At 36.4% G+C, this 14,510-nt stretch overlaps 1 protein-coding gene across 1 annotated transcript in view; it reads left to right on the forward strand.

Annotated features, from left to right (window-relative positions):
- The window catches only part of LOC123522866 (uncharacterized), a 46,345-nt gene extending 41,557 nt beyond the window's left edge, over positions 1-4,788 (forward strand). The window contains exons 8-10 of the mRNA XM_053546491.1: positions 3,892-3,961; positions 4,299-4,387; positions 4,673-4,788. Of these exons, the coding sequence (XP_053402466.1) occupies positions 3,892-3,961; positions 4,299-4,387; positions 4,673-4,788 (275 nt within the window). The remainder of the gene's footprint in view (positions 1-3,891; positions 3,962-4,298; positions 4,388-4,672) is intronic.
- Positions 4,789-14,510: the final 9,722 nt, after the last annotated feature.

Here is a 14,510-nt window from a genome sequence, read left to right on the forward strand (position 1 = left end):
CTTCATGAAAATTGGTCAGAATTTTTTATCTTGATGATATCTAGGTCACATGTGCTCAAAAACTAGGTCACTATGTCAAATAATAGAAATAACGACGTCATACTCAGTTCAACACTGGGTCTTGTGGGGATAGGTGAGCGATTCAGGACCATCATGGTCCTCTTGTTTAAGATACAGCCTTGAAATTTGTACAGTTTTGCACACCAATCTTAAAACTGACTTTCAGTGACCATGAATGTGACCTACTGACCTACTTTCTAATATACTTGCATCAGTTTGCCATTTTAAATATGTGGCTCATATTACTCAGGTGAGCAATTCAGGGTCATCATGACCCTCTTGTTGAAGCTTTAGATGAAAACAAAATAAACTGAAAAGGAAAGGAACTATAACTCTTTCTTGAATGATTAGTAGGGTTATGAAATTAAGTGATAGCTCAAGTTTCTTTTGCTGCCTTTTGTGGTAAAAGACTGCTATTTCATTTTTGAAACACATTTTAATGATTTTTTAGCTCACCTGAGCAGTGAGTTATTGTGATTGCTCAATGTCCGGCGTCTGTCATCTGTCTGTCTGTCTGTCGTCTGTCAACATTTAGCTTGTGTATGCGATAGAGGCTGTATTTTTCAACTGATCTTGGGTTATCTGGGGTCAAAAACTAGGTCACTAGGTCAGATAAAGGAAAAACCTTGTGTATGCCATAGAGGCTGTATTTTTCAATTGATCTTCATAATTTTTGATCAGAATGATTACCTTGATGAAATCTAGGCCAAGTTCGAAAATGGGTCATCTGGGATCAAAAACTAGGTCACTAAGTCAAATCAAAGAAAAACCTTGTGTATGCGATAGAGGCTGTATTTTTTAAGTGATCTTTATGAATTTTGGTCAGAATGATTACCTTGAAAATGATGAAATCTAGGCCAAGTTCTAAAATGGGTCATCTGGGTTTAAAAACTAGGTCACTAGGTCAAATCAAAGAAAAACCTTGTGTATGCGATAGAGGCTGTATTTTCCAATGGATCTTCTTGGAATTTTGTCAGAATGATTACCTTGATGAAAACTAGACCAAGTTTGAAAATGGGTCATCTGGGGTCAAAAACTAGGTCACTAGGTCAAATCAAAGGAAAACCTTGTGTGTGCGATAGAGGCTGTATTTTTCAATGGATCTTCATGAATTTTTGTCAGAATGATTGCCTTGATAAAATCTAGATCTGTTACGAATATTGGTCATCTGGTATCAAAAACTAGGTCACTAGGTCATATCAAAGAAAAACCTTGTATATGCAATAGGGGCTGCATTTTACACCAGATCTTCATGAAATTTGATCAGAATGTTTGTCTGTATGAAATCTAGGTCGAATTTGAATATGGGTCATCTAGGGTCAAAAATTAGGTTAGCCGGTCAATTTAAAGAAAATCCTTGTGTTCGCAATAGGGGCTGCATTTTACACTGGATATACATAAAATTTAGCCAGAATGATTGCCTTGATGAAATCTAGGTCAAGTTTGAATATGGGTCATCTGTGGTTAAAAACTAGGTCACTAGTTCATATCAAAGAAAAACCTTGTGTATGCGATAGAGACTGTATTTTCTACTTGATATTCATGAAATTTGGTCAGAATGATAGACTTCATGAAATTAAGGTCAAATTTGAATAAGTGTCATCTGGGATCACAAACTAGGTCACTAGGACAAATCAAAGAAAAACGTTTTGTATGCGATAGAGGCTGTATGTTTCCATTGAGGTTCATGGAATTTGGTCAGAATGATTGCCTTCATCAAATCTAGGTCAAGTTCGAATGTAAGTTACCTTGGCTCAAAAACTAGGTCACTAGGTCAAATTGAAGAAAATACTTGTTTTACCTTCAAGAGACCACACATTTGGTCCAATCTTAATGAAAATTGGTCAGAATATTTGTTTCCATGAAATCACTAGGTCAAACATGTTTACACTGTTATGGTGTGTTTCTCAGGTGAGCGACCTAGGGCCATCTTGGCCTTCTTGTTTTTAGCTCACCTGTCACAAAGTGACAAGGTGAGCTTTTGTGATCGCGCGGTGTCCGTCGTCCGTCCGTCCGTGCGTCCGTAAACTTTTGCTTGTGACCACTCTAGAGGTCACATTTTTCATGGGATCTTTATGAAAGTTGGTCAGAATATTCATCTTGATGATATCTAGGTCAAGTTCGAAACTGGGTCACGTGCCTTCAAAAACTAGGTCAGTAGGTCTAAAAATAGAAAAACCTTGTGACCTCTCTAGAGGCCATATATTTCATGAGATCTTCATGAAAATTGGTCAGAATGTTCACCTTGATGATATCTAGTTCAGGTTGGAAACTGGCTCATGTGCCGTCACAAACTAGGTCAGTAGGTCAAATAATAGAAAAACCTTGTGACCTCTCTAGAGGCCATATTTTTCATGGGATCTGTATGAAAGTTGGTCTGAATGTTCATCTTGATGATATGTAGGTCAAGTTTGAAAGTGGGTCACGTGCCTTCAAAAACTAGGTCAGTAGGTCAAATAATAGAAAAACCTTGTGACCTCTCTAAAAGCCATATTTTTCATGGGATCTGTATGAAAATTGGTCTGAATGTTCATCTTGATGATGTCTAGGTCAAGTTCGAAACAGGGTCATGTGCGGTCAAAAACTAGGTCAGTAGGTCTAAAAATAGAAAAACCTTGTGACCTCTCTAGAGGCCATACTTGTGAATGGATCTCCATAAAAATTGGTCAGAATGTTCACCTTGATGATATCTAGGTCAAGTTTGAAACTGGGTCACGTGCCTTAGAAAACTAGGTCAGTAGGTCAAATAATAAAAAAACCTTGTGACCTCTCTAGGGGCCATACTTTTCATGGGATCTGTATGAAATTTGGTCTGAATGTTCATCTTGATGATATCTAGGTCAAGTTTGAAACTGGGTCAACTGCGGTCAAAAGCTAGGTCAGTAGGTCTAAAATTATTAAAATCTTTTGACCTCTATAGAGGCCATATTTTTCAATGGATCTTCATGAAAATTGATCTGAATGTTCACCTTGATGATATCTAGGTCAGTTTCGAAAGTGGGTCACATGCGGTCAAAAACTAGGCCAGTAGGTATAAAAATAGAAAAACCTTGTGACCTCTCTAGAGGCCATATTTTTCATGAGATCTTCATGAAAATTAGTGAGAATGTTCATCTTGATGATATATAGGTACAGTTCAAAACAGGGTCACGTACCTTCGAAAACTAGGTCAATAGGTCAAATAATAGAAAAACCTTATGACCTCTCTACAGACCATATTTTTCAATGGATCTTCATGAAAATTGGTCAGACTTTTTATCTTGATAATATCTAGGTCATGTTCAAAACTGGGTCACATGAGCTCAAAAACTAGGTCACTATGTCAAATAATAGAAAAAAACGACGTCATACTCAAAACTGGGTCATGTGGGAAAGAGGTGAGCGATTCAGGACCATCATGGTCCTCTTGTTTGTTGGGTTTAACGTCACACTGACACAATTATAGGTCATATGGGGACTTTCCAACTTTGATGGTGAAGGAAGACCCTAGGTGCCCCTCCGTGCTTTATTTCATCACAGGCAGGTACCTAGGTAGAACCACTGACCTTTCGTAAGTCAGCTGGATGGCTTCCTCACAAGAAGAATTCAACACCTGAAGTGAGGCTCAAACCCACATGGATGAGGGGCAAGTGACATTTAATAAAGATATCCACTTGTGCCTTGTGTGTAAAACAGAATTCACTTTAGATATCTGGATATGTATAGATATGCACATACAACATTTATCATGTTTGAAATGGAGTTTGAATTAGCATTTGCATTTTGTAGAGCTGAAAGGGTGTATCATTGATATAACCAGTGTATTGATACTAAATTCAGCATCTTTTACAGATGGGACTTGTGTGGACAAATGCAGCACTGGGTATGAAAGAGATGAGACAGACTTCAAGTGCAAAGCTTTGTAAGATGTCAAAATGTTACTATTACTATTACTATTACTATTTCTATTATTAAGAATAGAGCTAAGTACAAACTTGTTCCACCTACACAATTCAGTATATTGAAAGATTGCATAGTTTTTTGGAAGAAATGGTAAAATACTGATTTAAAATTAAAACGGAAAGTTGGTGTTTAAATAAAAATGTAACAGCCTGTAGAAGTTTCAAACAATGGCCTAGGCCACGAATGGGTGTGGTCAATTTCCGATTATTTACGGGAGCTTTTAAGAACATTTTTGCCTGTTTGAGCTGTGAAATTTAGTAGAGCAATTTCATTATATTGTTATGCTTTTGTTTTAGGAAAGATAATAGAAGTGATCGAAACCCCAAAACATCTTTTGTCACGCCAGCAGGTCAGGATAAAGTAACAACAAGCGAAAGAAACACTGGTAAAAATAATCTTAGATTTCCCGTTTCCGTAGGTGCTTCTTTATGGAAGGGTTTACAAAATGTTATGTTGAATCTTAACACGACATTCAAAATTTATACTGACCGTAGCAGCAAATAAGGTCTCCTACATTTTAATCCTGATTATGCTAGTATTATTATGCTAGTATTACGAGTTGATTGGTGAAAAATAAGTCCCCCCTTCGTGATGGAGGGCGGCATTAATATTTTCCTATATGTTAGTCTCACAGTTTATAGAGTGTATTAGCTAAAGTAAAACTTTACAGAGATATCAATCGACAGGACTGGTGAATTTCTGCATATGGGTTTTCCCAGTAACAGCAAAGTTATGGTCATTATTAAATTTGTGTTTAATGCTGCTGAGGAGGTACAAGTCCTGTAGACATGAAACTTCTTGGAAATGTTAGCCAGTTTGTAAAGTTGTACAACTGAGGTTTGAGGTCAAAGTCATCATAACCAACAAAGGAAAAACATCTGACCCCTCAATAAATTTATTCTTATAATTCAGCTCTTGATGGGAGTGTTTTTGTACCCCCCGACAACAAAGTTGTAAGGGGGGGGGTATACTGGTTTCAGGTTGTCTGTCTGTCTGTCCGTCCATCTCTCTGTCCATCCATCCGTAGACACAATCTTGTGCGCACCATCTCTTCTCATCCCCTTGACACAGTTTAATGAAACTTCACACAAGTAATCAGAAACAACACTAGTTGTGCATGGGGCATGTTAGGTTCTTACAGAAAAAAAAATTGCAGAGTTACGGGACTTTGTTTTTTGTTACTATACTATATACATAGACACAATCTTGTGCGCACCATCTCCCCTCATCCCCTTGACACAATGTAATGAAACTTCACACAAGTGATTAGTAACAACAGTAGTTGTGCATGGGACATGTTAGGTTCTTTCAGAAAAAAAAAGCAGAGTTACAGGACTTTGTTTTTAGCTCGACTATTCGAAGAATAGTCTAGCTATTCTACTCACCCTGGCGTCGGCGTCGGCGTCACACCTTGTTTAAGTTTTTGCATGCAAGTACATACAGCTATCATTTAAAGGCATATAGCTTTGAAAGTTATTTATTCTTTTTCTAGGTCAATTACCAACCTCACTGGGTTCCATAACTCTGACATGTATTTTGGGTAAATTATGCCCCCTTTTGGACTTAGAAAATTCTGGTTAAAGTTTTACATGCAAGTTACTATCTCCAAAACCAATGCAGATATTGAATAGAAACTTCACATGTGTCTTCGGGGTTATAAAACTAGTTGATAGCAGCAAGTCCCATAACTCTGACCTTCATTTTGGCCAAATTATGCCCCCTTTTGGACTTAGAAAATTCTGGTTTAAGTTTTGCGTGCAAGTACATACAGCTATTACTAAAAGGCTTATAGATTTGAAACTTATTTTTTCTTTTTCTAGGTCAATAACCAAACTCACTGGGTCAAGTCCCATAACTCTGACATGTATTTTGGGTAAATTATGCCCCCTTTTGGACTTAGAAAATTCTGGTTAAGGTTTTACATGCAAGTTACTATTTCCAAAACTAATGCAGATATTGAATTGAAACTTCACATGTGTCTTCGGGGTTATAAAACTAGTTAATAGCAGCAAGTCCTGTAACTCTGTCCTTCATTTTGGCCAAATTATGCCCCCTTTTGGACTTAGAAAATTCTGGTTAAAATTTTGCGTGCAAGTACATACAGCTATTACTAAAAGGCATATAGATTTGAAACTTATTTTTTCTTTTTCTAGGTCAATAACCAACCTCACTGGTTCAAGTCCCATAACTCTGACATGTATTTTGGGTAAATTATGCCCCCTTTGAACTCAGAAAATTCTGGTTAAGGTTTTACATGCAAGTTACTATCTCCAAAACTAATGCAGATATTGAATAGAAACTTCACATGTGTCTTCAGGGTTATAAAACTAGTTGATAGCAGCAAGTCCCATACCTCTGATATGCATTTTGGTCAAATTATGTCCCCTTTTGAACTTAAAACTCTTTTGATATTTAACATTTTGGGTAATATTTTCCTGCTTCTGGGACAATATTTCGAATAGTCGAGCTTGGCTGTCTTACGGACAGCTCTTGTTTGTTACTATACTATATACATAAACACAATCTTGTGCGCACCATCTCTCCTCATCCCCTTGACACAGTTTAATGAAACTTCACAGAAGTGATCAGTAACAACAGTAGTTGTGCATGGGGCATGTTAGGTTCTTTCAACGACAAAAATTGCAGAGTTATGGGACTTTGTTTCTTGTTAACATACTATGTACATACAGTCTGCATATGCAATCTTGTGCGCGCCTAATCTTCCGAACCCTTGCACACAATTTAATGAAACTTCACATAAGTGATTGGTACCAACCCTAGTTGTGCATGGTGCATGTTACGTTCTTTTAGATAAATATTTTGCATAGTTATCGGACTTTGTTTTTTGTTACTATACTGTATACATACAGTCTATATACATACAGTCCACAAAATTATGCAATCTTGTGTGCGTCAAATTGCAATGTACTGTGTCAGTGCATGCGGGGGGTACATTCATCACCTGTAGTGATAGCTCTAGTTGCTTTTGTAATTAGAAAAGAGTCATTGTTTAGTTTGATTATTAGAAGAATAGCAAGGGCTATTCTACTCAACCTGATGTTGGTGTGCGGAATCAAGAAATTAATACCAAGATTTTACTTGGAGTAAAGTATGTGGGTTACTTATAATGTCTTAAAACTTGAGTACTCACAAAAAGCCAAAGAAAACAATATTATTGATTAAGAAATGAAGAAAAAGTACTTTAATCCGCAAGTGTTAGCAAAGAGAACTTAAGTATCCAAAGTTGGTTGGTTTTATAATGTTTGGATGGGTAAATGGGTGGGTCGGAAAACCCTGGATAGCTTGAGTATTTTGCTTGGCCCTTTGTGACCTCAAGCGTTCTGTGTTTTACTGTAGACTGGATATAAATGAGCCTTATTATATTCTTTAAACATGACTTTTCCACTTTTTAGCTCGACTATTCGAAGAATAAATAGAGCTATCCTACTCACCACGGCGTCGGCGTCACACCTTGGTTAAGTTTTTCTTACCAGTTCACATTTGTCTTTTGAGATAAAGCTTTGAAACTTTCAACACTTGTTTACCATCACCATGTCCAGTTATAGGCAAGAGCACACAACTCCATTAAGGATTTTGGCTGAATTATGGCCCCTTTTGACTTAGAAATCATGGTTAAGTTTTTTGTACCAGTTCATATTTTGACAAAGTCTTTTTATGCCCCCGAAGGGATGCATATTAGTTTTCAACTGTCCGTCCGTTCGTTCGTTCGTCACAACGTTAACTTTTTGCAAGAAGGCACTTTACTCATGAACCACTGCACCCAGGACCTTCAAACTTCACATGCTGATAGTACTTATTGAGTACATGACCCCTACTGACTTTGGGGTCACCAGGTCATAGGTCAAGGTCACCAGGTCAAAGGTCAAGGCGCTGCGGGGGCATTTGTCACCATTAGTGACAGCTCTTGTTTAGATAAAGCTTTGAAACTTTCAACACTTGTTTATCATCACCATGTCCATTTATAGGCAATAGTACATAACTCCATCAAGGATTTTGGCTGAATTATGGCTGAATTAAAAATCTTGGTTAAGTTTTTCGTACCAGTTCATATTGTGACAAAGTCTTTTGAGATAAAGCTTTGAAACTTTCAACACTTGTTATCCATCACCATGTCCAGTTATAGGCAATAATACATAACTCAATCAAGGATTTTGGCTGAATTATGGCCCCTTTTGACTTAGAAATCTTGGTTAAGTTTTTCGTACCAGTTCATATTGTGACAAAGTCTTTTGAGATAAAGCTTTGAAACTTTCAACACTTGTTATCCATCACCATGTCCAGTTATAGGCAATAATACATAACTCCATCAAGGATTTTGGCAGAATTATGGCCCCTTTTGACTTAGAAATCTTGGAAGAGTTTTTCGTACCAGTTCATACTTTGTGTAAAATGTTTGACATATGGCTTTGAAACTTTTATCACTTGTTCAGTATTATAGTCTCTATCTGTAGGCAAGAGTACATAACTCTGTCATCTATTTTGGCTGGATTATGGCCCTTTTTAGACTTGGAAATTGGTTCTGTTTTCATACAAGTCCACGTTTTGTCAAAATTATTTGACATATGGCTTTTAAACTTTGAACACTTGTTTATCATCATGATTTCCATCTGTAGGCAAGAGTACATAATTCTGACAAATATTTTGGCTGAATTATGTCCCATTTTGGACTTGGGGAATCAGTTAAATTTTTCATACCATTCTATATTTTGATTAAACTGTTTGACTTTGAAACTTTGAACACTTCATTACCATCATGGTCACACATTGCCATTTAGCGCAAGACTTATCAAAATCCACATATACAGGAACATAGTTTGTCTAACCTATTTTATTCTTTAGTCAAAAATCTGTGGTAATATTTTGACCCCATTCTTCAATCAATTCTTCGAATAGTCGAGCGTGCTGTCATCCTACAGCTCTTGTTGATTTCTCAATAATGAAAGTAATTGCAATATACTTGTATCATAAGTGCATGGCATACCATTGACAGTAAGTTGGAGGCATTTTAATTGTTTCACAGTGATACTTTGTTCGCTTGAACTCTGATAATTTAAGCACCACCCTTCGCTCGAACTCATCATCAGATCCTGGCAAAATCCCAGTACATTGTTTATTTTAAGACTTCTCAAGCAATAACTAACAACAGCATATATAAAATAACATTTTATTCCAGGTCAACACTTCAACATACAAACAAGTTATGCCAAAGGTATCAAACAAAATTGTATATCAATAATATAAATTAGTAGCAGAAAAGGCCGCATGATATCAGGCTCACTGACTGACGAGCAAGCAAGCGCATGTTTTCAATAAAATGACTAAAATAGCAACTGGGGACTGCAGACTTGTGAAACTAGGAATTACGCTACGTAGTAATGGGCAAAACCTAGTTCACACTGTAAACGGACCTTTCTGTTAACCGACATAGCGGTAACACGCTGAAAACTGACCTAGCTGTTAACAGACGACCTAGCAGTTAACAGACTTTAAATTGACATAGCGGTCATCACACTTTAACCGACTTAGCGGTTAACACACTTTAAACCGACCTAGCGGTTAACACACTTTAACCGACCTAGCGGTTAACACAATTTAACTGACCTAGCGGTTAACACACTAAAGTGTTAACAGAGCTAGCGGTTAGTATCACTTTAACAACAGACACGCAACCAATGGTTCGATATTCTGTCAACCAACCTAGCGGAATACATCACTATAACAACAACCTAAAACCATCAGAATATTGTAACATTAAATCTGACTTATCCTACAAGAACACACGCCTGCCTGCTCTCCCAGTCATAGAATTTTCCGCCACATAAATTTGAAGAATTTATTCCCCCAAAATTCTAATGACTTCTACAACTACAAGCCGAATTTAAGTTGTCTTAGAAAATCCTTGACGACTTATCTTCATAACTTACTGATATCTACCATTTATTGTTAGTTTTGCTGCCCATTTAATTGAACCTGTACGTACCATTATACTCTTTTTTTTTTTTTTGTTATTACAATGATATTTATGGATGTACAGACTGACGTAATGACAAGATATAAATTGTCTAACGCTCAAATTTGGCCTTAAATGATATTTCTTGCGCTCCATTTCTGTTGTAATTTTGTGTTGCTGGTTCTTTCTCATGCAAACAGTTAAAATTTAAGTAGAGCAATGATTCACTAATATCTGTTAATCAAAGCTCTTCAGTCAGATCTATTTATATAGTTACCATTGATGGTGAAACAGCTCATGTTTAAATAGTAAAACCATAATCATAAAAACAAAAACAAAAATATGGACTCATAGCATAAAAGACAAATTGATATCAAAAACCTTACAGAACTTATCATGAAAATTCACATGATTGCCACCCTTAAACATTTAGGCATTTAGAGCTCTACTCTTGTTCAATTGTTAACAAATATCATTATTTGTACACCAGAATGCTTGTTATTGCTGACCGTAATATGTACATTAAATGATAAAATTGGTTTCCTGAACTACTGGTCTAATCTGTTTCGGGACTATTTATCCCTGTCAAGAATACGATTTTAATAATAATTTGAATATTTAAATTGGTACACTGATTGGGATTTTCTATGTTTGCAACATTAGATTAACAAATTTTCTGGTTTTCTCCATATCCCTAATAAGGCTTACTTTTTAGCTCACCTGTCACAAAGTGACAAGGTGAGCTTTTGTGATCGCGCAGCGTCCGTCATCCGTCCGTCCGTCAGTCCGTAAACTTTTGCTTGTGACCACTCTAGAGGTCACATTTTTCATGGGATCTTTATGAAAGTTAGTCAGAATATTCACCTTGATGATATCTAGGTCAAGTTCGAAACTGGGTTATGTGCCGTTAAAAACTAGGTCAGAAGGTCTAAAAATAGAAAAACCTTGTGACCTCTCTAGAGGCCATATATTTCACAAGATCTTCATGAAAATTAGTCAGAATGTTCACCTTGATGATATCTAGATCAAGTTCGAAACAGGGTCACGTGCCATCAAAAACTAGGTCAGTAGGTCTAAAAATAGAAAAACCTTGTGACCACTCTAGAGGCCATATATTTCACAAGATCTTCATGAAAATTGGTCAGAACGTTCACCTTGATGATATCTAGGTCAAGTTCAAAACTGGGTCACGTGCCATCAAAAACTAGGTCAGTAGGTCAAATAATAGAAAAACCTTGTGACCTCTCTAAAGGCCGTATTTTTCATGGGATCTGTATGAAAGTTGGTCAGAATGTTCATCTTGATGATATCTAGGTCAAGTTCGAAACTGGGTCACGTGCGATCAAAAACTAGGTCAGTAGGTCTAAAAATATAAAAACATTGTGACCTCTCTAGAGGCCATATATTTCATGAGATCTTCATGAAAATTGGTCAGAATGTTCACCTTGATGATATCTAGGTCAAGTTCGAAAGTGGGTCACGTGCCATAATAAACTAGGTCAGTAGGTCAAATAATAGAAAAACCTTGTGAACTCTCTAGAGGCCATATTTTTCATGGGATCTGTATGAAGAGTGTTCATCTTGATGATATCTAAATCAAGGTCGAAAGTGGGTCACGTGCCTTCAAAAACTAGGTCAATAGGTCAAATAATAGAAAAACCTTGTGACCTCTCTAGAGGCCATATTTTTCATGGGATCTGTATGAAAGTTGGTCTGAATGTTCATCTTGATGATATCTAGGTCAAGTTCGAAACAGGGTCATGTGCGGTCAAAAACTAGGTCAATAGATCTAAAAATAGAAAAACCTTGTGACCTCTCTAGAGGCCATACTTGTGAATGGATCTCCATAAAAATTGGTCAGAATGTTCATCTTGATGATATCTAGGTCATGTTCGAAAGTGGGTCATGTGCCTTCAAAAAGTAGGTCAGTAGGTCAAATAATGAAAAAAGTTGTGACCTCTCTAGAGGCCATATTTTTCATGGGATCTGTATGAAAGTTGGTCTGAATGTTTATCTTGATGATATATAGATCAAGTTTGAAACTGGGTCAACTGCGATCAAAAACTAGGTCAGTAGGTCTTGAAATAGAAAAACCTTGTGACCTCTCTAGAGGCCATACCCTTGAATGTATCTTCATGAAAATTGGTAAGAATGTTCAACTTGATGATATCTAGGTCAAGTTTGAAACTGGGTCACGTGCCTTAAAAAACTAGGTCAGTAGGTCAAATAATAAAAAAACCTTGTGACCTCTCTAGAGGCCATAATTTTCATGGGATCTGTATGAAAGTTGGTCTGAATGTTCATCTTGATGATATCTAGGTCAGGTTTGAAACTGGGTCAACTGCGGTCAAAAACTAGGTCAGTAGGTCAAAAATTAGAAAAATCTTTTGACCTCTCTAGAGGCCATATTTTTCAATGGATCTTCATGAAAATTGATCTGAATGTTCACCTTGATGATATCTAGGTAAGTTTCGAAACTGGGTCACGTGGGGTTAAAAACTAGGCCAGTAGGTATAAAAATAGAAAAACCTTGTGACCTCTCTAGAGGCCGTATTTTTCATGAGATCTTCATGAAAATTAGTGAGAATGTTCACCTTGATGATATTTAGGTCAAGTTCAAAACAGGGTCACGTACCTTCGAAAACTAGGTCAATAGGTCAAATAATAGAAAAACCTTGTGACCTCTCTAGAGACCATATTTTTCAATGGATCTTCATGAAAATTGGTCAGAATTTTTATCTTGATAATATCTAGGTCAAGTTCAAAACTGGGTCACATGAGCTTAAAAACTAGGTCACTATGTCAAATAATAGAAAAAAAGACGTCATACTCAAAACTGGGTTATGTGGGAAGAGGTGAGCGATTCAGGACCATCATGGTCCTCTTGTTTAAATTCATATACCGTTATTTAAGCTACAAGCAGGAGACCACAGGAACGTTCTTTGCACCATGCTCTTATTTCTATCAACTATTGACTGCTTAATAACATAGATATGAACCTGTAACTTCAAATGGTTAGGAACCAGTTTTATTAAAGAACCATGACGGCTTATGTCATTATGACGAACTATATACCTATGTTATGGCTTTAGCGTATGTGTCATTTAAAACTCGAGTTGTTAGTTTGTTATGCCTGTCACGACAAAGTTTATTATTTAAAGAAGAATGAAAAGTGATTTTTTTAAAAAAGGACGTGGGGGGATGTTACCCTATCTATGGCTCTATTGTATGTGAAAAATGAAAAGTGATTTTGTTAAAAGGGACGTGGGGGGATGTTACCCTATCTATGGCTCTACTGTATTTGAAAAATTGAAAATTGATTTTGTTAAAAGGGACGTGGGGGGATGTTACCCTATCTATAGCTCTACTGTATTTGAAAAATTGAAAATTGATTTTGTTAAAAGGGACGTGGAGGGATGTTACCCTATCTATGGCTCTACTGTATTTGAAAAATTGAAAATTGATTTTGTTAAAAGGGACGTGGGGGGATGTTACCCTATCTATGGCTCTACTGTATTTGAAAAATTGAAAATTGATTTTGTTAAAAGGGACGTGGGGGGATGTTACCCTATCTTAGCTCTTCTGTATGTGTTATATATCTTTATAATTATTTTTCAATATCACCCCAAAAAAAGGACAAATGGAATTTCCTTTTTTATTCTGGAAAGCCTTACTATATGGTGTAATGTTCATTTCAAACTTGGAAATGGATTTAATGGGGTGTATCGCTATTACTCAGTGACAATTATTAAGGTATTAGACCCATAATAAGAGTACCTCCGTTTTGAAGAGTATTCAGTTCCTACTATATACCTACTTTGACTGGAATTTTCAGGGGGGCGTAGGTTCAAACCCCATTGGGACCAAAAATATTTTCCCTTTTTTTCCCCTTTTACTAGTTAGTTTTTACTTCTTTCAAGACTTATTATTGATTTATTGTACAAATATGGAAAAAAATCATTTGATAAGCGATTTCTTGCTGTTCAAAGTGAATTTAGAAACAGAAGGGGTAGAGTTAGACATCTTTAAAAATACTGAGTTACTTGTGGTAAAAGCTCTCTATTTTGCCTTCACTCTTTAGATTACATTTTGTGGAAGAAAGGTAGGTAGGATTTATTTTTGCACTAAGGTTATTTTTGAATGAAGTGAGCAAAATTCAAAACAGACCCGCAGGATTCTATGTTAATTTTTCAATGTTGGAGTTAGAATTCTGTCTCATTAAATCTGTTTACTTGAGGCACCGTAGAAAAAATGATATGAACACTTTTATTTTGTGTTTTGTAATGGTTTACAAATAGTTTGATGTTTCTTTTATCAAATTTAATGGTATAATTAATTCTCTGCAAATATTTTGAATAGTGTTGGAAAGTCTAGGCGTTCGTTATGGCGCGTTCCTGCAGCAGACGACTTACCGGCGCGTCGACGTACGTTACGTCATTGTATTGATTAGTATCACTTCCGCTAATAAAGAGAGCAAATACACAACGCATTATTCTTCAATTCTACAGACATTGTTGGTGCCGTGACACAAACCGAA

The sequence above is a fragment of the Mercenaria mercenaria genome, chromosome 1 (assembly GCF_021730395.1).
Source record: "Mercenaria mercenaria strain notata chromosome 1, MADL_Memer_1, whole genome shotgun sequence".
Lineage (NCBI taxonomy): Eukaryota > Metazoa > Mollusca > Bivalvia > Venerida > Veneridae > Mercenaria > Mercenaria mercenaria.